Below are 24,299 nucleotides of genomic sequence, written 5' to 3' on the forward strand. Positions count from 1 at the left end.
CAGTTGTTTTGGCGCCTAGTTACTGAGATATGTGATCTTCTGGTCACCCCTAGTGCGGCTCTTAATTGGAGGATTTGTATCCTCTGAATAATAGCTTTATTAGCACCGATGTAGAGGGCATTACAATAATCTAGCCTAGAGAGTATTAACGCTCTGGCCAGGATCATGCAGTTATCATTTGACAAGAATGGTTTGCCGGACCTAATGAGCTTACAAGTGTAGGCCGTGGCGGAGGCCATTGATTTCACTTGTTTGTCGAAAGAGAGGGCATGGTCAAGGTAAAAGCCCAGGGTTTTTACCTCCTTAGCCACCTTAATAAGGTTCCCTCAATGTTGAATGATGAGTATTCCTGGCCTAATTTCTTAAGGTTGGTGTGGGTGCCCAGGATGATAAGCTCGGTCTTGTCATCATTCAGGCATAGACCATGGGTGGCCATCCATGCCTGGATGATGAGATACACTCTATTCACCAGTGCCAAATCCTTGTCGTAATCCCCAGAAAGTGGGAGGAGGATCTGAGTATCATCTGCATAATAAGTGTAGGTGATACCCAGAAGATCCAGATCATCGAACAGGGGCTTGGTGAATATATTGTATAATGTGGGGGAGACGTAAGAGCCCTGGGGGACACCACACGTGATAGGAATAGGGTCAGCTGCTGCTGAGGGGGAGAAGACCTGCATGGTTCTGTAGCTCAGGAATGATTCAATCCATCTAATGGCCTCTGTAAAGAAGTAGGCCGGCGAATCCAGGTGGCCACATAAGACCTTGTGATCCACTAGGTCGTATGCGGCCGAGAGGTCTAGCAGTAAGAGGAGAGCAGTTTTGCCTTTGTCTCTTAGGTCATCAACTTGAGTTTTCAAGTTGATGAAGGCGGTTTCCGTCCCATGTTGGGGGCAGAAACATGATTGTCTTGCTCCCAGGAGTTTATGGAGTTCCAAATATTTTTGGATCTGAGTATGAGCAACCTTATCAAGTATTTTGAGCAGGAAGGGTACCGTCGTGATGGGACGGTAATTGGTAGCAATGAATGGATCTAGGGTTTGCTTCTTTAACATTGGGAGCACCCAGGATTGCTTTACATTAGTGGGGATGGTGCCAGATGAAAATGAGGCGTTGGTGAGTTTGGAAATAAAGATCTCTTGCTGCGTCTTTAATAATCTGAGCTGGGCATAGGTCAAGTATGGAAGTTTTAGTAAAGTGGAATCTGGCAGGGCGTTCGGATGATGTTTCACTGGTGGGGAGGTCTGAATTGTTTGGTTGTGGTAGCTGGTTAAGGGAGGCTTTTTGTTGGCTATTTTGTTCTGGCGGGTGGTTAGTTTGTTGGGGAGTGCCTGTTGAATATCTGAAGACCATGTTTTATTTTTGATGCAGATATCAGGCGTGGGGATGGGAGATTCTAATTCTTTTAATATGGTAAATAATTCCTTCATGCTGGAATTGGCGTTAGAGATGCGTTCATTGTATGAATTGCGTTTAGTTAGGCAGATTTCATTTTTGTATTGGAAGGATATTTTAGTTAGTTTGGATTTGTTATCCTCTGAGGGGAGTAGTCTCCAGGCGGTTTCACATCTCCTCTTTAGGAGTCGTAAGTCCCTTAGTTGAGGGGTAAGCCACTTGTTTAGGTGAGATTTAGGTTTAGCAGGTCTAAGTTTAAGTGGAGCAATTTTGTCAAATGAAGTTAGCATGGTTTTGTTGTATTCATTGACCAATGTGCCTGGATCCAGGTTGTCAGCCAATGCATTAAGGGTCAGGAGAATGGCAGGGATCACTTTGTCCACTGTGATGTTCTTTTTGTTCCTTGTTAAACAAGATAGGGCGATAAGTGTGGCTAGCGGGAGTGGTCTAGTAGTAGACAGTGTGAAAGACACGAGGTAGTGGTCAGTCCACAATTGCGGTGTGATGGAGGTGATATTGGCAGTACAATTGTAGGCAGCTACCCAATCTAGGGTTCTCCCTTTATTGTGGGTAGGCTTGTTAATTTTTTGGGATAGGCTGAGTTCGGCTAGGATATTAGCTATATTTAAGGTGCGCTTATCTGATGGGTCGTTAAATCCTAGATTAAAGTCGCCAAGTAGTAACAGTTGGGTGGTAGTTTTAAGGTTGTTGGACAATATGGTGTAGATGTCCTCCTCAAACGTTCCAAGTGGGCCCGTGGGTCTGTAAGTTAAGTGGATAGTGAGGGTCTGTGAGTTGATTAGGGGGAGTGAAAATTCTTGTCAAAACAGGTTCACCCCTGTTCCTCCAAAACCATCAAGGACCACGTTGACACCCTGGCTCCTCCTCTGGCTAACTTCTGCAACCACTCCTTCTCCACTGGAGTCTTTCCCTCCCCCCTGAAGCACTGCCTCGTGCACCCTCTTCTTAAGAAACCCTCTGCCGACCCTTTTTGCCCGGTGTTATGCTTGATCTAAAATGGCGCAGGTGCGCAATGCATTATGGGAGCGCTCAGAGCCACGATGGATATTTACTTCATGCCGCCGTGAAACGCTGCACACATTTTACTGAGTGTTAGATTCACCATGCTGAGACAAACATGCTTTTCAAACTTGGTATGCGGTCCGTGGAGCGTGTTTTTAGAAAAGGGAGGCACTGCGCTTCTTGGGGGGAGCTCTCGATTGACCCAGCTGGCAACCGACTGCTGTTCCTCAACTGCGCAAGTGCAATTTCCAGAATGTTCGAGAATTGACTCCCCTTTGTGGAGTGTATATATATGCGGAAGCCTGGAGGTGGTCAGGTGAGACTTCAGCCGGAGAAAGGACGCTTACATCAGGCCCGCCTGTGAGCTGTGGTGCTCTCGGCCTGGCTGTTCCTGGGGTCTTCCAGCCGCTTCTGGACGAGATGAGGAATCCTGTTACGCTCACGGTGATGTATTTCCTTTTGACCTCTTTACTTCTTCTGTGATTTATGTCCCTATTATTTCTGTGAGTTATTTCTATGTACTTTTAAGCTTTGAATAAATAGCCGTAAAGAGCTGATTATCTTCTAAGAGTGCGTGGCTGTGAGTTATTGTGTCTGTCTACGATTCAAAGTATTTGCTCTATAATTGCATTGGTGATTTATGGTTGTTCCGTGCACTTTTGGGGGAGAGCAGTACACCCGGCTAACTATCGCCCAATCTCCATCACTCCCTACCTGTGCAAACTCCTGGAAAAGCTGGCCATCTCCCAGCTTAATCTTCACACTAAAAGTGGTTGTCTCCATGACCATCAGTCTGGCTTCAGAGCTGCCAGAAGCACAGAAACTGCTTTCCTGAACATCCGTGAAGACCTGCTCTCCAACCTCAATTCCAACATCCCTTCTGTCCTCATCTTACTTGATCTCTCTTCTGCCTTTGACACGGTCAACCATGCCATCCTGCTCAACCGTCTCTGTGATAACCTGGGTATCACCGATCAGGCCCTGGCTTGACTGACATCTATCCTCTCTGATCGACCCTCCGAGGTCCAACTTGGGTCCTTCCTCTCCTCTATCTCTATCTCTACCTGTGGTGTTCCCTAGGGGTCTAACCTCTCTCCCTGGCTGTTCAACCAATACCTGGCACTTCTTGCCCACCGCATTGCTGCTCTCTGCCCCAACTTTCAGTGCAATGTGGATGGCACTCAACTCATTTTCAGGCTCCCTTCTGGCACCTCTTCTCCTTCTCTCATCTCTGACTGTGTGTCTGCCATCCAGGACTGGTGTGCTGTGTTACGGAGAATTCTCAGAAATGGGCTAATTCCCTCTACCTTAGAGACCACCAGCAACTTTGCTGGATTTTGAGGACTTGATTTTTTTTAACCTGGAGAGAGTGAGACCCTTTTTCCCCACTCTCTCATGTATTTTAATGTGATTTTGTACTCTGTGTTTCTTTTGGTTATGGGGTCTGACAAACTCCATAGGCATCATCTTTTACATTGTGTCACACAGCACCTTCAGTGCAGTGGCACAGGGAAGTCTTTCAGATTTCCCAATGGTTTAAATACCTTCTCTGGGATAAACTACTGTTTCCTAGAGCAGTATAGTGAAATTGACTTTACTTACATTTGTAACTTTCTAGACCCAGCACACACTATCTTACAATAGGGTGCTGGAGGGGTTACCTAGTATCCCCTTTGTCTAGCTTCTCTTGTAAAATTTTTATGTCACCCTTTTCTCACTGAATGGCTGGTGGCAGTGGTTTACGTTTTACTACCATTATGGGATTTTACCGCAGGCTGCATTCGTCGCCTGTGCTTAGTCTCCTAGGAAACTCAAATGCACTCTGTAGTGATTGGCCAGCTGACTGTCCGGCAAAGACAGCCACCCTGCTGGGTGACTGACTGTTAGGGAGAATTCTCATTTTATGGCTAATTTCCCTTACCTATAGAGTCCCCCAGCAGCTTTGCTGGATTTGAAGGGTTTATTTCTTTTTACTTGAGACTCTTTTTCCCACTCTTAGGCATTTTTGCTATGTGTGTTCTAGGCTATTTTTGTGTTTAATGCCTATGGGATCTTTTCTCTCACCCATAGGAACCATCTTTATGCACATGTGTCACGCAGCACCCTCCGTGCCATGACACAGGGGTGTCGTAGCGACCCCCAAACATAGACTCCATACCCTGGGACTGACTACTGTCTCCCAGGGCATGTAAAGTCCCCATTGACTTTACTAGTTGATTTTTATGAACTTAACCAGTACACCCCATCTTAATATGGAAGTACTGGAAGGGGTTAATAGTTTTTCCCCTATGTTCATTTTCGAGATGGTACCTTAAAGTCCCCGTCTACAAAGTTTCTGGCTGGTGGCAGTGGTTACTACCTTTTATATTCGACCGCAAATATTTCTCTATGGGATTTTCCCATTGTTCGAGGCTACCACTTTTACTGACAGCCTCTAACATACCACCGGTCTATTTTATTATTAACTTTACTCCGGTAGGTTTTATTTTCCAGAACTTTGATAAAACTTCTTTCTCGAGTCTTACTCCATTTTCCTAACCCAGGTCGGGGATCCTTTGTTCGTCTTTTTGGCGGGCTTTTGCCAAGAAGCCCTCCTTTCGGTGCCACTGAGTCTTGGGTGGGTCTGTTGTTTGGGAGGGGGAGTAGAACCCCCGGACAGAGTTGCCACAGCAACTCAGGTCGCACTCTAACCTGATAGGCTGGAGGGTCTCCTGCCAAGAAGACCACTCCACTGTGTGAGTGACAGCTAGGCTGTATGAATGGGTCTCTTTCTGCATAAAAGCAGGGTCCTGAGGACTGGAAGAGCAAGACATCGCCACTGGAACTACGGAACCGAAGGGAAGAGAAGCCAGAGGCATCTTCAGCATCTACACCACCGGTGAAGCCCTGCCGGATCGTCTCACCACTTTTCTTCCACACAATGAGAGGAGATCTTCAGCGGAGGAGCCTCCTTTCATTGAGCTGGTGGGGTCAACCAGTTCACCTATCGCATCCTCAGACCTGCCTGGGTCGAATCGACAGTTCCCCGCACTTGAAGAGCGGATAGCCAGGCAGCTATCGACCCGGACCGCGATTAAAAGGAGCGTACCATTTAAACTTTGTTTGGCAGCACCGTGGCTGGTTTCATGCCTGGGTGGTGCAATGGCTCGAACCTTCCTCCACGATGAGAGACTCTCTTCCGCTGTTGGACCCCTCAACCTGCAGGAACTACCAGGAACAACCGCCACCGCAGGAGCCACTTCCCCACGTTTAAGGTACATTGTTCCGCCAGGCCGCCCTTTCTCCGTGGTAGCCCTAAAGGTGTTTTAAATCCTTTAACTACTTGTAGGGTTAGCCGCCCTCTCTCTTAACATTGTCTTTCACCTTGCATCTACCTCTTCAAACGTTTTCTACTAAAGACTTGACTGCAGCTACAAGAACATTTTTGCTCCTAAGCTCTTGGTCCTGTACCACTGACTCTGGCTCAGGCCTATTGACTCTAGCTGATTCATTAGATCTGCTCTCACTAGATTCGTTTTCAATGAGAAATGTGTTGATACACCTAAATCTTCTAAACCCCTCTTCCTTCCTACTGTTTTAACTTGTGGAGTGCCATTCTGCTCAGTTTTCATTCACTTGTCTTTTGGTTAAAGTGTTACTGTGCATTACTTGTTCACAAAACTTCAGGGAAGTGTTGCTAGGGGGTGTGTCAAGATATTTCGGTTTAACTTGTACTTTCCCTCCCTTTCGTTGAATTGGTAGAGTGCCATTTGTAGTAGGTTTTCACGGTGCCGTTTTGCTCAGTTTTCACTATACCGCAAACTTGTCTACAATTGAATAGGGAGTTGTAAATGCTTTTCTTTTGACTAAACTTAACTTACTTTATTAACTATGATCTATATGTTGACTTAGAAGTGTATAAAATAAATATATATTCTCTTTTTAATACAAAACTTTGGTCAGTGTTTCCTTGCTCCATAGTACTGTACTACCTATTGTGTCAACCCTGAATACTGCTCATCTCCCTCTTGAGATAAGTCTGACTGCTCAGCCACAGCTACCAACTAAATCTTTGTGATACAGACTGATACCAAAGGGGATTTATTGCTCTCACCTGTAGTCCTAATCTGGGGTAGTGCTCCCTAAGGAAACTGCCCTGGATTCTGCCTAACACTGACAGCTAGGATGGAATGAATGGAAGCAAGCTGCCTAAAAAGCGAGGCTTTTTGGCTTGGAAGGCAGAGTCGACTACTGGACGAAGGAATCGGAAGAAGAACTTGAAGAGGACACCTGCTGCAACTCCTGGACCGTTGGTTTGCCCAGTGAAGCCCTGCTGCTGTGCTGAAACTCCAAATTTGTATTGACAGAGTCGCTCCTGCAAGGACGACTTCTCCCTTTGAGTTGGTGGGACTAATCAACTCCAAAGTAAGCCACCTGGACATCCTCTCGGAGCTGGTTGAATTTCCACAGTGTTGCTGCTGGAAACTGTATAGCCAGGCAGAGGAACACCAGTTTGTGTGTGTTGCTTTTAAGCTGGCCAAGAGCTCCAGGAAGATCCTTCAGGACTTCCAGGAAACAGGACTGACCGAGCCTGAGCCCCCTCAACAGAGTGCAGGACCCCAGAAGCAAGGAAAGCCCATCTCGACAGCTAGCAACCGCAGTGTTGCTATTTGCCGTAGACGCAAGGAGCTGAAACACTGAAAAGCCACTTGTTTGAAGTTTGCCAGTTGTGAGCGGTGACCATCCCATTGCAGTGCAGGAGTCCCCAGAAGTCCTCCATCTTGTCTCCACGACCGAGGCCCAGGAACAGTGAGATCTGCAGAGCTGCACAGGAACAGAAGTCATCTGCTGAACTTTTTCTTCAATACAAAGGTACTGTAACGTCTGAGAGAACTTAACTCTTGTTGTAGAGTTGCTTGCATCTTCTAACCCTCACAAGTATGACAGCTTGTGGCCCTACATTGATTCTTCTTTTTCCTCAAAGAATTCTGAAACATGGTGCAAAGACTTTTCATACTTACCTGCAAAGAAGTGCTTCAGCTCATATAGACTTTTGCCCATTGACTTTGGCTTAGTCTGTTACACTGAACGACTGTTATTGGGGGATCTGAAAGTATTTGCCTGCTTGAGAATATTGGTGATCTCTTGTGTGTTCTAATAACCTTTTCCTTTGACCTATCCCTAAGCTATTCTAAATGCAACAGTGATATATTAATGTCCCCAGCACCCTAGCTATTGAAGTCACCTGAGGGTGTAGGTTGTGTCTGTGGGCCATCCCAAAAGGGTATTTACTGATTTAGAAACTTAAGAGTGTGTATTGTCGGAGTGTATTTGTGTGTTGCTTTATATTGCCCCCTTCTGAAGAAAGCTTACTCTAACAGACTGATAAATAAATTCATAATTGTTTATTCAAGAAACCTTATGTGTAAGAGTTTATTTGAATACTTGTCAATGTGAATCTCTGTGTAACTCCCCTACAGCTCCCATTGACCCCTCTTGAGATAAGCCTAGCTGCTCAATCACGCTACCAACTTGTGTGAGTACAGACTTATACCAAAGGTTGGGTTCCTATTGCCAGAAGGTCAGGGTTGTTGTAGTGCACCCAAAGGGTACTGCATACAATCTTGCCTAACATGCCGCCAATGATCTCTGCCTTAATGCCAGTAAAACAGAGATTCTCCTCATCGGCACACATGCTCCCTCCTTTCCTTTCACTCTTTGGGTGGCCTCTCTTGGCCCTCTTCCTGCTCCCGTCTGTGAGGCTAAAAACCTCGGGGTCATCTTCGACTCCACACTTTCCTTCTCTCCTCACATCACTGACATCTCTAAGAAGTCACACTACCATCTGCACCTCCTTAGAGGTATTCTTCATTTCCTCTCCTTCCCCCAGAAACTCACTGTATCCAGTGCTCTGGTTCTCTCTAGGCTGTACTACTGCAACAGCCTCTTTCTAAATCTGCCGGCCTCTACTCTCTGCCCTGTGCAACTCATCAAAAACCGGACTGCAAGACTTGTCCTTGGCCTCAAGCCCAGGGATCGTATCTCTCCAGGACTGAAATCTCTGCACTGGCTCCCAGTGGCGGCGAGGATTAAGTTAAAAACCCTCTGCATTGTCCACAAGGCCTTCTGGGGCCTGGGACCTTAATACTGTCAGAATCCTAGTCCTCGGATTCTTGACTCACCTGTTTGCTTCTTGTGAATTTCTTCTTGGGGTTCGCGGACTTCTTTTTCCTGGACGAGCGTGCCTTATAAAGGTAAGCTCTAGAGTCTTCTGAATCCAGTCTGCTGGGCTTCGGAGAGCGCGCAGGTAGTGACCCCGATCACGGCGGCGCCAGAATTCGGGATACGTTCAAGTTCCTGGAAGGTTCCGGGACGGAAGCAGGATAAGGAAGACAGGGAACTAGGTTCCGAATAAGGCACGAGAAAGGGATTTGGAAGGGGAAACCAGGAAGGAAGGCTGGATGGTTACTAGAATACACAGAGACAAGGGGCTGGGTACTAGAACACAACTTGCCGGGCGAGGCGCAGGCAAGCAGAGCGTTCAGACGCGCAGAGGCGCGTGGGCATGTCTGTTTTCAAGGGAGCATGTGATCAGACAGACGACTAGACCGCACCGGAGGCATGGCGTCGGCCATGTTGAAGGTGAGTGGAGTATTGGTTATTGACTGAGGGACCAGGCAGACCAGAAGGGTCGATATCGCCAATTCATGACAAATACCTTCAACTCTCTCTTCCTAAATATCTTCCTTCTCGGGCTCTTCACTCATCCGCCTCCAACGCCGTCAGGGTCATTTGCTTCACTAAGCAGCGAGTTGGTGGTAGGTCTCTCTCTGGAACAGCCTCCCTGCCTCTCTGAAACTTGAGGAGAACCATCTCCGGTTCCGGAAGCACCTCAAGACCTTCCTCTTTGCTTCTGCTTTCTTTCTTCCTCTCCCCTGCTGATCTCCTGGCTGAATCTGAAACTTCACTGGTTACCTGGCTACACTCTGATCTCGGGCCCAGGTCCCCTCCCCACCAGTTGCACACCTGCACTGCCCTTCTGGCAATCCTTGCACTCGGGGCCTGTTACTGTATCCCTACAACCCCTACTAGCACTTGACACCTGATGTCTGCACTTACCCTTGCATTTGCCACCATCTGGCAGCACTTTTATTTATTGTCTTTATTTATTTTACTGTTATCCTATGTACTGCACTGCCCTCTCCCTGCTCCCCCCGCACTTTTTCCCTCCCCCACTCCCGTGCACTTGCGCGATCTCAATGTCACCTGGCCTGGTAGGATCGTTGTCTCTGTCTTCCCTGTGTTCCCCCTTCCTTGACTCGTCACGCCTTGAAACACTTGTGTATAGATGCGTATGCGTTATAAATGCCATATCATATCATATGCCTCTGGCCCTGCCCCTCAGCTTTCTTAGCTTTTCTACAGTTCACAGATTTCAGTTACACAATTCACAGCTTCCAGGGTTATGCTTCTTCCCCTCAACTTTCTTAGCTTTTCCACAGTTAACTGGTTTCACAATTCACAGGCTCAATGGGTATGCTTCTTCACAGCCTCAAAGAGTATGCCCCTTCCCCTGTGCTTTCTTGACTTTATCACAGTTCATAGAAATCACCTGCAAAAGGGGAGGGAGACTCCCTTTCACTAGATTCCACACATTTGCAGAGCTGCTTTCCCCCCTTTTCTATGTTCAGCAATCTTGATTTGGTGCGGGCCCCAGACTCGCTGTATTGCCTGGTTTACTCTCCTGCCAGGGCTTTGTTGCTTGGTTAATTGGGTGCAGGGCCAAGACTCGTCGCAATGCTTCGTTTACTCTCCTTCCAGAACTTTCTTCATTGGTTCAGTATTTGGGTGCAGGTCCCAGACTCACACTTCTCATCAGTAATCACCTTCTCTTTTATATAGTTCAAAGATTCTTTAATTGTACTTTTCAAATATTGGATCAGCGACCCCTCTTCATTTGTCTTAGTCTCTTTGCTCAATCGCCCCGGTGTCCGAGCTCCCTTGTTTGGGTTTACCAGGTTCATCAACGGTATGCGGTATCCACCATGAAGCAAGCACCCCGGCGTCCAAAACTTGTTCTCTGGACTCACCGGTTTCCATCGGCTGCTTCGGGCATCCTTCACGTCTCACTATTCTCACTGCATCTTGCTTGCTGGCTGAGAGGGTGTCCCGTCTGCCCCCGCTTCCCGCTTTTCCTCCTTCTTAATCGGACAGCTGTCAGACGCACAACCGCAGCAAACCTTCTGCTTCCAGACTTCCCAAAAACAGCACCTCCTTCAGCTTCTCTGCAATGCAGCCTGCTCTCCTTTGGTGTCCTGACCGATGTTGGGAGAAGTGAGTATCTCTTTCTCTCAAGGTATGGTGTTTTTAAATGTCCTGGCACCTATTAACCTTTTGCAACAACTAGAGCGCAGCGTTTGCTTTCCGGTTCTGATGAAATTCATTACTCCAGGCCCCTTCTTCATCTCATTGTTATCAAGCAAAGGGGAATGTAAATACAGTTGGTGATTGGTCATGACTGGAGGTTCTGGTGATCTTCATTTCTCCCACACTACAGTATGCCATACAGAAATACAGAGGCAAGTGGGTGTTACCAGAGGCTAAAGAAACAGGGAAATGCCTGCCTTCACCTAGCGAATCTACTCTGCCTCCCAGAGGGTTGTCTTCCTTCGTGTGGTCCTCCCACAGACAGCCACCCCCAGGGTCAGAGTCAGGTAGCTTCTGCCTTTACCTGGCCATATGAGGGGGATTTCCCCCGGTGAAGTAATGATGACCTTGCACACTGATCATTACTCCCATTGTGCAAGACCGAGGACACCCTTAGTTTTACCTACGTTGAAACCAGGATAAAGTCCATGAAAAGTATTAGACATTATGGTGCAGTAATTCCAACTCATGCTCCTCCTACCCTCCATTGAATGCACTAAGCACCCTACAAGGTGTAAAGAGATAGCAACATGGTAGAAATGTAGGTTCTATAAAATGATGTTGGGGTTACTGGAGGGGTCAGTTCCTAGAGAGCAAAGGAGAAGACAGAAGAGTAAGTGTAAAAGAAGTGTATGAACATCTGACACCCAAGGAAATGTGTTCCCTAATTAATCTAAGTCTATATATGCACATATTTGTTACATCCTACCAGTTGTCTTGGTGGTGTTGGAGGCTCTGGAGCTTCCGTATGCTTCGAAACAGCTCCTAACCGGCAAGCCTCTGCTTCCTGCAATCCTGTCAGTGGCGATGTGTGGCAATGGATGTCCTTCCCAACATGAGGATCCGTCCTTCTAAAGATGGCGGATTTTTATTTTTTTTATTTTTTATTTTTTTATTTGTGTTTGATTCTATTACAAAGTAACAAAATCTTTACAAAATAGATCTGATAAATATTCCTTACAGTATAATTCATACAGAAATTTTAAAATCATCATTCAATAAAAGTTTCATAATTAAAACATTACCTATATAGTTGATCAAACATGGGCGTTGGCATAGTTGTCTAATTCCTTTTCTATTAATTTACAGAATCTGGTTAAAGCATATATTAAAGGTTTGTAGTTGCCCTGCATCATTCTAGCCCAAAGAAATACCAAACAATCAGTATAGTTAATATTTACAAACTCCATCAGTAAAACAGTTCTTTGATGTTTAAAATAGGGACAATATAAAATCAGATGCTTTAAGGTTTCGGTAGTTTCAGTGCACATGGGGAATCTACAATTCTTTTTTCCAGCATACGTATTGTGTCCAACCCAATTCGAAATTCTTTCTTTGGTGTGTAGCAAATTAAATTTGAACAGTAAGAATATTTTGCGAGTGTGGTTACAGGGGAATAGCATAGTATAGTCATATCTAGGTATGCGTTTTTTTGTGAATAGGTGGTATTCCTTGTAAAGTTTATAAGACCCTATTTGATCAATAGTCCTGCACCAATCACGTGCAAACACCTTTTTTTTTGGCATAAGCGGGTCTAGTGTGGACGTCATCAACTGTGATGTTAGCTTCGTTTAAAATGTCATGTATTCTTGTCAAATATTGAGCCATTGCGGTCGTTGGCTTTGAGTCAATTGTTTGCTTTATTTCATCATATAGGGAATTCGCCTTAGGATAGATTATTTTTGCATAGTTCGTGAACAGCCACCATTTCCAACGAGTAGGTAACGCTACTAGGCCTAGCTCATGTTTTAGGACTGCATTAGGGAGTGACATTGGAAGGGACATGGCACGTTTCAAGGATGTCCCTTGCAATTGATCCAAGATTGTACCCATTTCGCCCAAGCATATATCAAGCGAATAGAGAATGTCAGTTTCAATTTTTAGCGTAAAGAACTCGATGAGAGGAGTTAGTGAAAACTTGCAATATTTGGCATATATTATTCTTAACTGTGATGTGAGTGGTCTCATCTTGTTGTTTAGTAGATCAGTCTACATTTTGATGGAATTTTTTTCTGATAAGTAGTACCCTAAGTAGATCGTTTCTACTATAGAGGGGATGGTGGTTCGCATTATGTGCCATTGGAACTTTCCAGTTCTCTTGTGGACGCCGAATTTCATTACTGCTGTTTTGGCAGGATTGGACGTTAAGTTGTGGGCTATTGCAAATTCTTCAAATAGTCGTAATTTGAATTGAAGGCCTGCCGGAGTGGGATCAAATATTATAATATCGTCCGCGAAGGCGAGCCACTTTAGTTGAATAAGGCCGATTTTTACAGAGAACAAATTTTTCGCATCCCAGCCTTTGTCAAGATCTGCGAGATACAGGTTGAAGAAAGTGGCGGCTAGGTTGCAAGCTTGCTTTAGGCCTATTTCAGTGCTAATAGGTTTAGTTTTTCGACCTTCTGAGGTAAGTTTGATTTTGTAGGAGGTATTAGTGTGTAGGGCGATGAACCACTATATTAGCACAGATGGAATTCCCATATCAGTTAGTTTAGCCCATAGAAGGTTCCATATCACAGTATCAAAAGCCGATGACATATCAATAAGGGCGATATATACTGGATTTGCCGATTTATTTTTTTGCTCCTGCAATGGTAAAAGCCATTATCATGGCATTAAGTGAGGGCTCAATCCTTTCCTAAATCCCGTTTGATATTTAGAGTATAGTTTGTGCGTTTCGATGTGTTTTTCAAGATCATAAAGAAGAAGGATTGCAAATAGTTTTGCCACAGTGTCAATCAAGGCGATAGGCCGGTAATTCTGTGGCAGTGCAACATCCCCCTTTTTAAATATCGGTATAATGTTAGCCGAGAGCCATGAAGCAGGGACGATCCCCGATTTAAGATTGGCGGATAGTTACTTCCGGGTCAGTTGTGGCAGCGACACAGCTGTTTACGCTCATAAAAGATGTCAGAAATTCTAACTCCTTGTGCCTTATTGAGTGTGTTTTCTGTTATTATTCCGTGCTGAACGTGACTGTCTCTCTCCTTCCCTTGCATGTGAACTTCCTGACTCCATTGACTTGCTCTGCCTCACGTTAATTCTGACCCTGTCTCTTCATTGCTGCTTCCCCTATTTCATTCCTCCATTTCCTCTTGCCCTCTGGAGGGTGTTTGCTGTGCTCTTTGCTACTTGTAGACCTTATTCTTCCTCTCAACTCTCCCTGTTCCAACCAGCCTGCCTACATACACAACTTATTCAAACTCACTGATTCATCTCTACCGGAATTGGGAGGATTTTTGCCCTTTGTTTCTTTTCCCCAAGCTAGCCCCCATCTTAGGGAAATCTTGCTGGTAGTTTCTACCTACCAACAGGGTGGCTTCTTCAGCGAGACGGCCCTTATTATCCAGAGCAAAAACCAAGGCACCTCACATAAGACCTGCAATTAGCAATATTCTCAATTTGCAGTAGTCTCAAACTCCACTTCACTGATATACACATGTGAGGTAAAAACACATCTGGAAATATTTACTTTATTTTTACTTTTACTTTACTTTACTTTCCTTTTACTTTATGACATTTAGCGTGGCCATGGACCCTAAGGCGTGAGGGCGCTACAAGACAACAAAATCACATCACGAACAAGCAGTTAGAAGGACATGGTCTAATACCAGAAAAAGACTAAAAATATCAATAAAAGATTAAAACAAATTAATTAAAAAGGTGAGTCTTCAACCTCTTCTTAAAAATCTCAAGTGACTCAATAATTCTCATCTCCAAAGGAAGAGAATTACAAACAATAGGCCCAATAGAAAAGAAAGCAGAGTTGGCCACGTTTACAATTCAGCATTTCGGAACAGATAACAGATGTTGGTTATTTGATCTTAGGGCTCTAATATTTGTTCTCATGGGGAGAAGCTGTTGTAGGTAATCTGGCATATTACCTTGTCTACATTTTTGAATTATGGTTAGAGTCCTAAACAGAATTCTGGACTCCACAGTGAGCCAGTGCAAAGGATGTCTCGCAGTCGTGACATGATCTCTACGTTTGAGTTTCATAACAACTCTGACGGCCCCATTTTGGCACAATTGCAGTTTATTACGATCAGTCTTGTCAAGGCCTATTAGAAGACTTGAGCAATAATCAATTTTGGACCCTATTATCGCTCTTGCAATGGTCTCTGCATTTTCTTGTGATATGAGGGGTCTTAGGTGAGCTAGTAGTTTTATATAATAGGCACATGAAGAGACCAAGCTGCTAACATGTTGCTTCATGGACAATCGCTGATCAAAAGTGACACCAAGTGTTTTCACTTTTTTTAAAGGAATGATTGTTTCTTCTCCCAGCTGAAAACTATCATAGCTTGAGCCAAGTTTATTTAGAATGTGAGAAGATCCAATAACAAGAAGCTCAGTCTTATATTTGTTGAGAGACAACTTGTTATGGACCATCCAAGTTTCAATTATGGTGAAGACTTTTTTAATGGCCAATTCATCCAAACTATGTGAGCCAGATAGCGGGATGACACATTGAGTGTCATCCGCATAGTTAGTGAATATTACATTCTCATGGTCTAACATAGCAAATAAGGGGGCCATGAAAATTTTATAAAAACAAGGGGAGATGCAGGCTCCCTGCGGTACCCCACAGGAGATCGTAATGGTTCGGACTCCGCCGTGCCACAGAACACCATACTGTCACGGTTATTAAGAAATTAAGAGACCCATCTTAGTTGCAAGGGGAGAAATGTTTGCGACTTCGCGCAACCCGGTGGACATGATATCATGGTCCACCGGGTCGAATGCCGCAGAGAGATCAAGCAACATAAGTAGCAAAGCCTCATTTCGGTCCATACGGGACAGTAACTTAGATTTAAATTCCAGAAGGACAGTCTCTGTTCTAAAACTAGCCCGGAACCCAGACTGGTGATCATTTAGAATGGGGTACTTCTTTAAATGGTCTGAGATCTGTATGTAGGCCACACGATCAAGAATATTAAGTAGGAAAGCAGTGTTAGTGATGGGCCTACAATTATTTGGCAGATATACTGAGAGGCCGGGTTTCTTTAAAATGGGCATCACTCAGGCCTTCTTAAGATCTTGGGGTACAGTGCCAGAGGTTATAGATGCATTAATACATTTGCAGATTGAAGTGATTAGAGTAGGAGGGAATGTTTTAATCAGCATAGTGTTGCAGATGTCATTCTTACATTTAGTGGGTTTAAGTTGTTTCATTGTGATTTCCAATTCTTCTTCCGTAATAGGAGAAAAATTAAAAGTTGGAATAAGCGGGGATCTTTGGAAAGACCTCTGTAAGGGCTTATGTTCATTACATTACTGCTTTTTTCCATTTGATGCACCCGAGACGTGGTGTAGCAGTCTGGGTCACAATGCTCCTTATTTATACTCATAAGGTACAATCATTGATGTTTTGAGCTATTTTAGATTAGTGCAACGTTCCCTTTCTGGTTCTGGGGCCTGGGAAGGTGGTGATTCGGGGTCTTGTGTGCCACTCCAAGCCAGTGGATGTTGTGTGCCGGATTGGTATGGGGAGGATCCCCTCATCACCCCACCAAAGTCTACCTCACATGTTAGGGGACAATCACAGTGCTCCGCTGCAGGTTAGTTTGGTTATTCTAGACCTTATCCATGCCACTTGTCCAATAGGGCAGCACAATCCTGACAGCTCTCCCCCTACTTAAACCAGACCGTGCTGAATGGCATTATTAGGCCCACTCCCAAAGTGAGAGAGCTTGAATCTCATTGTGGAAAAAGAAGCCTTCCTTTTAAGGAAGGGGGTTATCCTGTGTTCATCAACTGTACATAGAGTTTAGATATTGTTAAAACATTCAGCTGAATATCAATTAACTCCTCTTTGGGAATTTATGAGATTTGCAGTGATCTCCTAAATGCAGTGTTCTCAGCACAGCAATACATGCTTCAGCAGTATGGTTGTCCAGCAAGAAAGTCTCTCGCCGGGCATCCACTGTTGCTAGTTCCCCATACACTCAATGCATGAAAAGCTCCAAAAAGCTTTCCCATTGTGTTTCCAGCTTAATATCAAACACTGAAAAGACTCACGAGCTCTGCACAGGAAAGACTTCAACCAGGAGGGTCGGAGAGGAAAGATAAAAAGTAAAGATGGCTGAGAGGCCGACTATTTTTTAAAAACATTTTTTATTTATTTATAATGATATAGTTTATATATAAACTTTCCATTTCATATATCTTTCATTCGTTAATACTCTGATATATTTCAAGTCTTATTTGCTGGTTCTCTCATGGTCCGACTATAGCCTCAACCGAGCCCCTTAGCCCCAAAGCAGCTTCAACTGTCCACACAGACAGAGGTAAACCAATCACAGTCCTCTCCAAATTAAGAAACATATGTGCACAACCTCCCTAGAAGGGGAAATCACTATAAAAACACGCAACCCAAATCGGGCAGTGTGAGTTGTAGCAGCAGTCGGATCGTGTTTCGAGAAGGCTGGAGACTGTAGAGCAGTGGAAGAAGCATAAGCTGGATAGATGGAGGGGAGTGGATAGGTGCTAGAGCAGGGAACAGTGGAAAGCAGGAGGAGGTGGTAAGAGCTGAGAGGATCAGCGAGCAGGTGGTGATATCAGAGGGTTTGAGTGAGCAGGAGGAGGTGGTGGGAACTAGGAAGGCAAAGGAGGAGGTGGTGACAGAGGACAAAAGAGGGCTGGAGGTGATCTTAACCAGAATGCAGGTGGTAACAACAAAGGGAGAAAAAGTGAGTGAGGAGGAGATGAGCATTAAGGGAATAAGAGAGGAGGTGGTAGCATATAGAGAAGGAAGGACCGTATCAAAAGGAGAGGACAATATCAGGACAGAGAGTGGGAGTCAAGAGGAGATGAACGGAGCCAGAGTGCAGGTGGAGATGGCAAAACCCCAAAAGAAGGAGGTAAGAGGCTGTACAGAACACGCTAGAGAAGTATGGGAACCCATCATAGTTTCGGATTAATTACTCCAAGTCTGAAGCCTTAAACTTGACCACCCTCACAGAGATGTTGTTGAGAGTAAAGGATAGATACTCCTTTCAATGGGCCAGGCACCACACAAAATACCTGGGAGTTAAAGTAACTGAAAACTTGGGAAGGCTATATGACTCAAATTACTGTGAGCTGTTTACCAGAGTGGACATGACGAAATGGAGAAAACGTACTGTCTCATGGATCGGGAGAATCAATATAATCAATATAAATGTCCTCTTGAGACTGCTATATTTATTCCATGCCCTCTTAATAAACTACAGAGGGAAATTACAACGTCTGTGTGGAAGGGGAAAAGAGTAAAGGAAACCAGGGAAATCTTAGAGGTACCCCATGACAAAGGGGGACGCCAGAACCTGGGCCTTAAAATGTACTATTTTGCGGCTCAACTCTGGATTTTCAGAGAATGGTGCCAGGTAGGATCATCCAAGAAATGGTGGACAATGGGGACCACAGTGGGGGATCTGCCGCTTTGGTGAGCATTGTGGCTGCCGAGAGGTGCCAGACCCAAATCTTTGTATATCAATCTTGTAACTAGAAATACTTTAGAAAGCTGTGACAGGCTGGCTACTGGGATTGGATTGACCACCTTCCCATTCACTCCAATACACGATAATCTAGCATTTAACCCCGCCAATCTACCGTTAGTCTTCCAGAAATGGAGTTGAGTTGACAGAGGGAGCGATCTGAGGGAGGGGCGGGGGGATACTTTAGTTTCACTGGGACATGGCTGCATTTGAAATGTGTTTTGTTTTTTTCTGTGATAATGCACTATTTTTGCTCTTGTGATAACTGTAAAATCAATAAAGAGTATTTAACAAAAAAGGAGGTGTAAACTGTTAGGGGCACAGTGGGGAGAGGCAAACCTTGGGGAGGCTGAGGAGAGAAGAACGCAGAGAGGAGGTGGTGGCAGTATTATTAAAAGAGGTAGAGAAGAGACTAAGGGAATTACATCAGAAAGAGAAAGGAAATCTGAAAAGGGACAACATGTGTCGAGGAAAGAGACCACTAGGTTAGAGAGGCCCCTCCTAGCTAATAAGAACTGGCAGGTTTTTAGGGGTGCCAGGATGGGGATGGGCAGGACCAAATGATAGACCGATGTACAAGCTGTGGCCAGGGAGTTTAATGTGAATTCAGAGAGGTGGGGAAATAGAAACTGGGGAAAGCTTAGACTAGAGAAACCCCTCTTATTCTCCCACTAGCTACTTTCACTGGCCCGCTTGCTCCCAAAAATGTACCATCAAGTGAGCCACGTGGTACTGCTCCCCAGAAAGACTGCAAATAGTTCAAACCAAGAGGATTTTTTCAGGCCATTCATAGCCTGAAATATTGGAAGGAGTGAGCTGACAACACTTCTTGAACTGGGACATTTGCTTGTGGAGGCCAGGAAGCCTAACGTACCTGCATCCACTGAATAGGCAATAGGGGTGGTTTCTGAGAACAAGGAACTAAACCCTGTTGAAGAGAGAACCACCCTGACCTTTTCCTTTGTTTAGGAATATCCTGTTATTTTGAGTTGCCCACTCCTGTCACTATCACTGACTAAATATAGTAGAACTGAGATACGATATTGGTGTCCTTCTTGATCCCCAGTGGAACCCTGTAACACATGTATAAAGTATTTGCATCACATTAACGGTTTTCAATTATTGCATGATACATATTTGTATTAATCAGCCTCCAATTCATTTTGTTTAGTTCAATATGTTTTTTCAGTACTAAAAAATTAACGTGGAAAGTTCAAAATAGGTCTTTAGATTTCATAGTCTTAATATGCATTTATTCCATCTTTGCTTTCACTTGAAACGTTACTTTGATGCATTATTGTCCAACTCACAGGTTATTAGCTTTGCTCTTGCATCCTCTAGTTCATAATTTCTTTTTTATTGTGATATAGTTTAAAAAGATAAACCTTACACAAGTGAAAATGTACATAAAGTAGATAAAAAAAGAAAAACTAAATGAAAACTTTTAAATACAACAGATCATAATAAAATCATCACAATGCATTACAATTCATTAGTTCATAATAATATGTGTGATCTACACAAACAAGGCAAACAATGTGCTCATTACCTTCAATCTTCTGACGGTGCCATTGGAAAGAACTGCCAACAATAGTGCCCTTTACCAGAATGTTCTGTGTTTTTACTAGCAGGAAATGCTGCCTTTTATTTCTTGTCTGTCTGTATATCATAATGTCATGCTTACCTTGTTTGTATGTTTATAACAGGGCTTGCGATGAATCCATTCAAAATCAAACACGAGGAAGATGTTAATTGCTCGCCCCATATGGATGACATAAAAATAAAAGCTATCAGCAGCCCCACAGGTGAGGATGTTTTGCTTTGCTCTTTAGAGGCAGTAGAATTATTGGTGTAGAAGGTGTCAGGGTGTCGGGAAGGGGAGTGACAAAGAAACACAACTTGACACATAGAGATTGGTTACTGGGCCTTTTAGTCAATGTTATTTTTACCAACCCAAAATGTTGTAACTGTATAAAGTACATTCATTTGATAGTGAAATGTTTCCCTTTTCTCTGTCCTTAGACCTGGCATGCTCCTTCCTTTTTCCCCAATCGCTGGGGACTTCTGGTTAAGGATAGTTAAAAAAGGATGATGTTGTTTTTTTCTTCTTCAGTGACAAGGACAAACACGCGATCAATTTCACAGTTCTTGGAGATCTTTCTTTTGTGCGACGAGAGAGTCTGGAGGACTTGTTTAAACCAAACACAGGAAGATAGTTCCACAGTACAGATCATGGTCCCATCCCTTAGGACCAACAAAAAAGAAAAAGGAAAAAAAATCATGTCTACTGGTAGGGAAAACCAAAATTAAAGTCTTTAGGGAAAACGCATTTCGCTTTACTCGGCAAGTCAGTCACAGCTGTCACAACAGCTGTTTGCTCTCTCTGGTTGATATGATAGCAGACTGACTATGAAGCGGGACAATTGCTCCTTTTCCAACAAAAGGTCCAACAGAAGCTGTGTTGGAACAGCTCTTCATATGCCTTGGCGAGCAAAACCCATAGTGTCCAATAACCACAACCAGTCCGTGCCTTCATATGTCTTGGCTAGTTGGCACAGAGTTCCCTAGCAGGATAGGCCAATCACAGGTCTTCTTCTTGGAATCATGCACATTCCTCAACATATGATGCTTCGCTTTTTTATGTCACTACTGCCATTTGTGCTGTTACCATCTCTTTACCAGCTGATCTCAGTACAGAGAAAATACTAGTGAATTATTCTCAGTTGATAGAATTATCAACTCAAAGTCAATGGGACTATAATCTTAAGAAAGAGGATTCCACGATGGCCGCCGGGGAATTGGAACGTGCAGTCCTTAGCTCCGGGTGCAGGCTGGGCGAGAAAAGGTATCCCGGAGCCGGGAAAGCATAGAAGCAGACCCTCGCAAAAAGAAATTGGTGCCCCAACCCCGCCGAAGCAGATCATCCCAAACGGATGCAAAGTCACACCCTGATGTAGGCCGGCGCTTGCCAGTGGCAGTGAATGCTGTAGTGTAGTGCCAGCGAATGCGGATGTAAAGCTGATGGGGCGCTATACAGTTCTCTGATTGAGCGGAGGAGAGGGAAGGCAGCCCAGGCAATTTTGGAGGTGGTCCGGATGAAAAACGTGGGTGGAGTCTTCCGGGCTGAGAGGAAGAACAATGGGGGTGAAGCTTCCCCATGACGTAGAGCCATAAAAGATCAGAGACTGGATTGTGAATCACCTGGGGTGTTTGGGAGCAGTGCGATGAGCACCGGAGTCAGAGATAAAGGTTAGGACCCCAGGACTTAGATACATAAGCTCGGAGAGAGAGAACTGAAGCAGACACGAAGGCCGCTGTTTGGTAAGAGCTCCCTCAGCGTATATTGAAGTAAGGTGGGTGGGGACTCTAATGCAGATAACAGTGTTTGTGTGAATTGTGACAGTGCCAACTACCCTTGTAAAGGGTGAGAGGAGGATTTTGCCCGCCAAGAAAGGCAGGGCGCCAGGGCGCCACCCGCATGTAGTGTTCCACAGGGATACTACCAGATGCACGGTGTCCCCTGAGTTGGGAACTGGGCGGAAGGCTCAATACCAGACAAGAACAGAAAATAGAGTTGTGCATGGGTAAATAAACCCCAGGTAATGTAAGGGGCTAGAAGGTATAGCCCAAGTTCAACAGTAGTGATATGTTGAAGGAGTCCAGGGAGAAGGAGAAGGAATAGAGGTGCAATTACAGGATACATGCATGGCAGAGGGCAACGCCTACTAATTTGAAGTTTAGGGGGTACTTTGCGACTCCCACTGAGAACATATAGCGGAGACACAACGAGGCTGAACTGTGCAATAATTATATGTCCTGAAAAAAATATGGGACCAGCCTATTAGAATATAGACATAATAAAGGTAAAAGTGTGGTATTTGGTTGAACAAGAAGCAAATAGTGCTTGATGAGCAGAAAAGATTGCCCATAGTAGGGGCAAGCAAGATTCAGCGGAGGTGGAGAGGGGTTGAGGGAGCGAGCAGAGAAAAGCATAATAGAACAAGAGTGAGTGGGCAATGCCAAAACCTAAAGATAAGGTTACCATGGCCAGAAGGAATCAACCTCAAGTAGAACAGGAGGGTCAACTTGAGAGGTGCTGGAAGAAAAGCGGGGAGATAGCAACAGGACATAAAAAGAAAGACTCTGCAGAAGGAAAACGGGATAAACCGGAAATTGAAGAAATGGTGTTTAGCAAGGAAGGCCTCAAAGAATGCCTTAGTGAAATGGAAGGAAGAATTACAAACAATTTTCAGCAACAGTTCACCTCGCTACAAGGAGATTTGAGAGTCTCTATGATAGAAGTTAAAGGGGAAATGAAAGAGTTCGGTGAACTTGTGGATGTTACTGAGCAAGGCATAGTGGAGATGTTGGATGAGGTACGACAGAATAGTGAACTTTTAGAACAACTTACGAGAGTCTCACATAATTTACAATTACAAGTGGAGGACTTGGAAAACCGAACAAGGAAGTCTAACATTCAAATTAAAGGCTTAGGTGAGACAATATTGGACACAGATTTGAAAAGCACGGCTCAACAATGCTTTGGAAATGTATTGACGAAGTACAGCCGGAAGATATTGGCATTGATCGAGTTCACAGGGTGGGCCAAAGGCAGAGAGAACCTGGGCTAGGCTTAGAGACGTCTTGGTTGCAGTAACTTCATATGGATTGAAAGAAAGCATTTTGCGAGCAGCAAGAACAGAAGGGACAATTACAGTGAACGGAATGCAAGTTCAATTGTTTCAAGATTTCAGTGGAATAGCTCTCTTACAACAGTGAATGATCTTTGCTTGATTTGCATTCAGGGTTATATCATATAATGTTAGGGGGTTACATTTCCCAGTGTAACGAAAAAGGTAGAAGCTATAATTAGGAAGGAAAAAGTTGATGTCATTATGCTACAAGAGACACACATTAAGAAGGCAGATAAATCAACAAGGATATTGTGGTTTTTCTCCCAAATGTATCAATCCAATGCTGAGGGCAAGACCTTGGTGGTCATTATAGGACTTAGGGATACATTAAGGACTTCGGTAGTGCGATATATGTGGCATAAGGAGGGGAGATATCTTTTCCTACTGATACAAATGGCAAGTTGATTAATTGCCTTGGCAACAGTATATGCGCCTAATGCACCGGAGGTGGGGTTCTTGAGGGAGGTAGTAAATAAGCTGGAGGATTTGGTAGAGGGGGAAATAATACTGACGGGTGATTTTAATTTGGCTTGGGACCCTACGGCAGATCGGAGTGGAGGTGGGGGAAAGGGAACAGTTTTACCCTCTCTGGCATTAAAGAAAGGTTTTGAAAGTGTAACATTGCGAGATGTGTGGCGAATGAATAGAGGTGATGAAAAGGGGTATACCTGTTTTTCACATATATGTCAGTCCCTATTCAGAATTGACTATGTCTGGGTAACAGCCAAATTAATGGGGGAAATGAAGGAAATGAGTGTGGGATCTATATCACTGTCGGATCATGCCCCTTTGATAGTTCAGGTAAGAGACACGGTCTGCGTGAGGGGTTATGGGCATGGACGTTGCTGGGCAAATTGTTGCATGAGGAGGTTATGGTTGAGGAAATAAGAGGTAAAATAGAAGGGTATTTCGCTACTAATGGTTATCAATCGGTCCCGCCTGAAGGGACCTGCGATGCCTTTAAGGCTATAATGCAGGGAAAACATATTGCACTCCAAGCTCAGCGGGAGAGACAGAGGGTAAAGATAGAAGGTGACTTAGAAGCCCAAGTGTGAGATATCCAATTGGCTATAGCTAACCACAGAACGATGGCTCTATCCAATAAATTAAAAGAATTATAGTCAGCTGAATATGCTACGGACTCGAAGAGTGGAAAGATCCCTGTTGATAACTAAACAAAGATATTATATTCATGCAAATAGAGCAGATACATTACTGCCCCGACAATTGAAGGGATTGGAGGCTGCTAAGATGATACATCGATTGTTGGAGCCAGATGGGACGATAGTGAACGAAATGGA

General features: G+C 44.4%; 1 protein-coding gene across 2 annotated transcripts in view; it reads left to right on the forward strand.

The window, feature by feature from the left end:
• Positions 1 to 24,299, forward strand: part of LOC138467452 (uncharacterized) — a 665,424-nt gene that overhangs the window by 210,559 nt on the left and 430,566 nt on the right. For both annotated transcript variants that reach the window (XM_069607453.1, XM_069607454.1), the window contains one exon: positions 20,011 to 20,109. In XM_069607453.1, the coding sequence (XP_069463554.1) occupies positions 20,011 to 20,109 (99 nt within the window). The remainder of the gene's footprint in view (positions 1 to 20,010; positions 20,110 to 24,299) is intronic.

Source organism: Ambystoma mexicanum, chromosome 4q, assembly GCF_040938575.1.
Source record: "Ambystoma mexicanum isolate Mex_15411 chromosome 4q, UKY_AmexF1_1, whole genome shotgun sequence".
Taxonomy (NCBI): Eukaryota; Metazoa; Chordata; class Amphibia; order Caudata; family Ambystomatidae; genus Ambystoma; species Ambystoma mexicanum.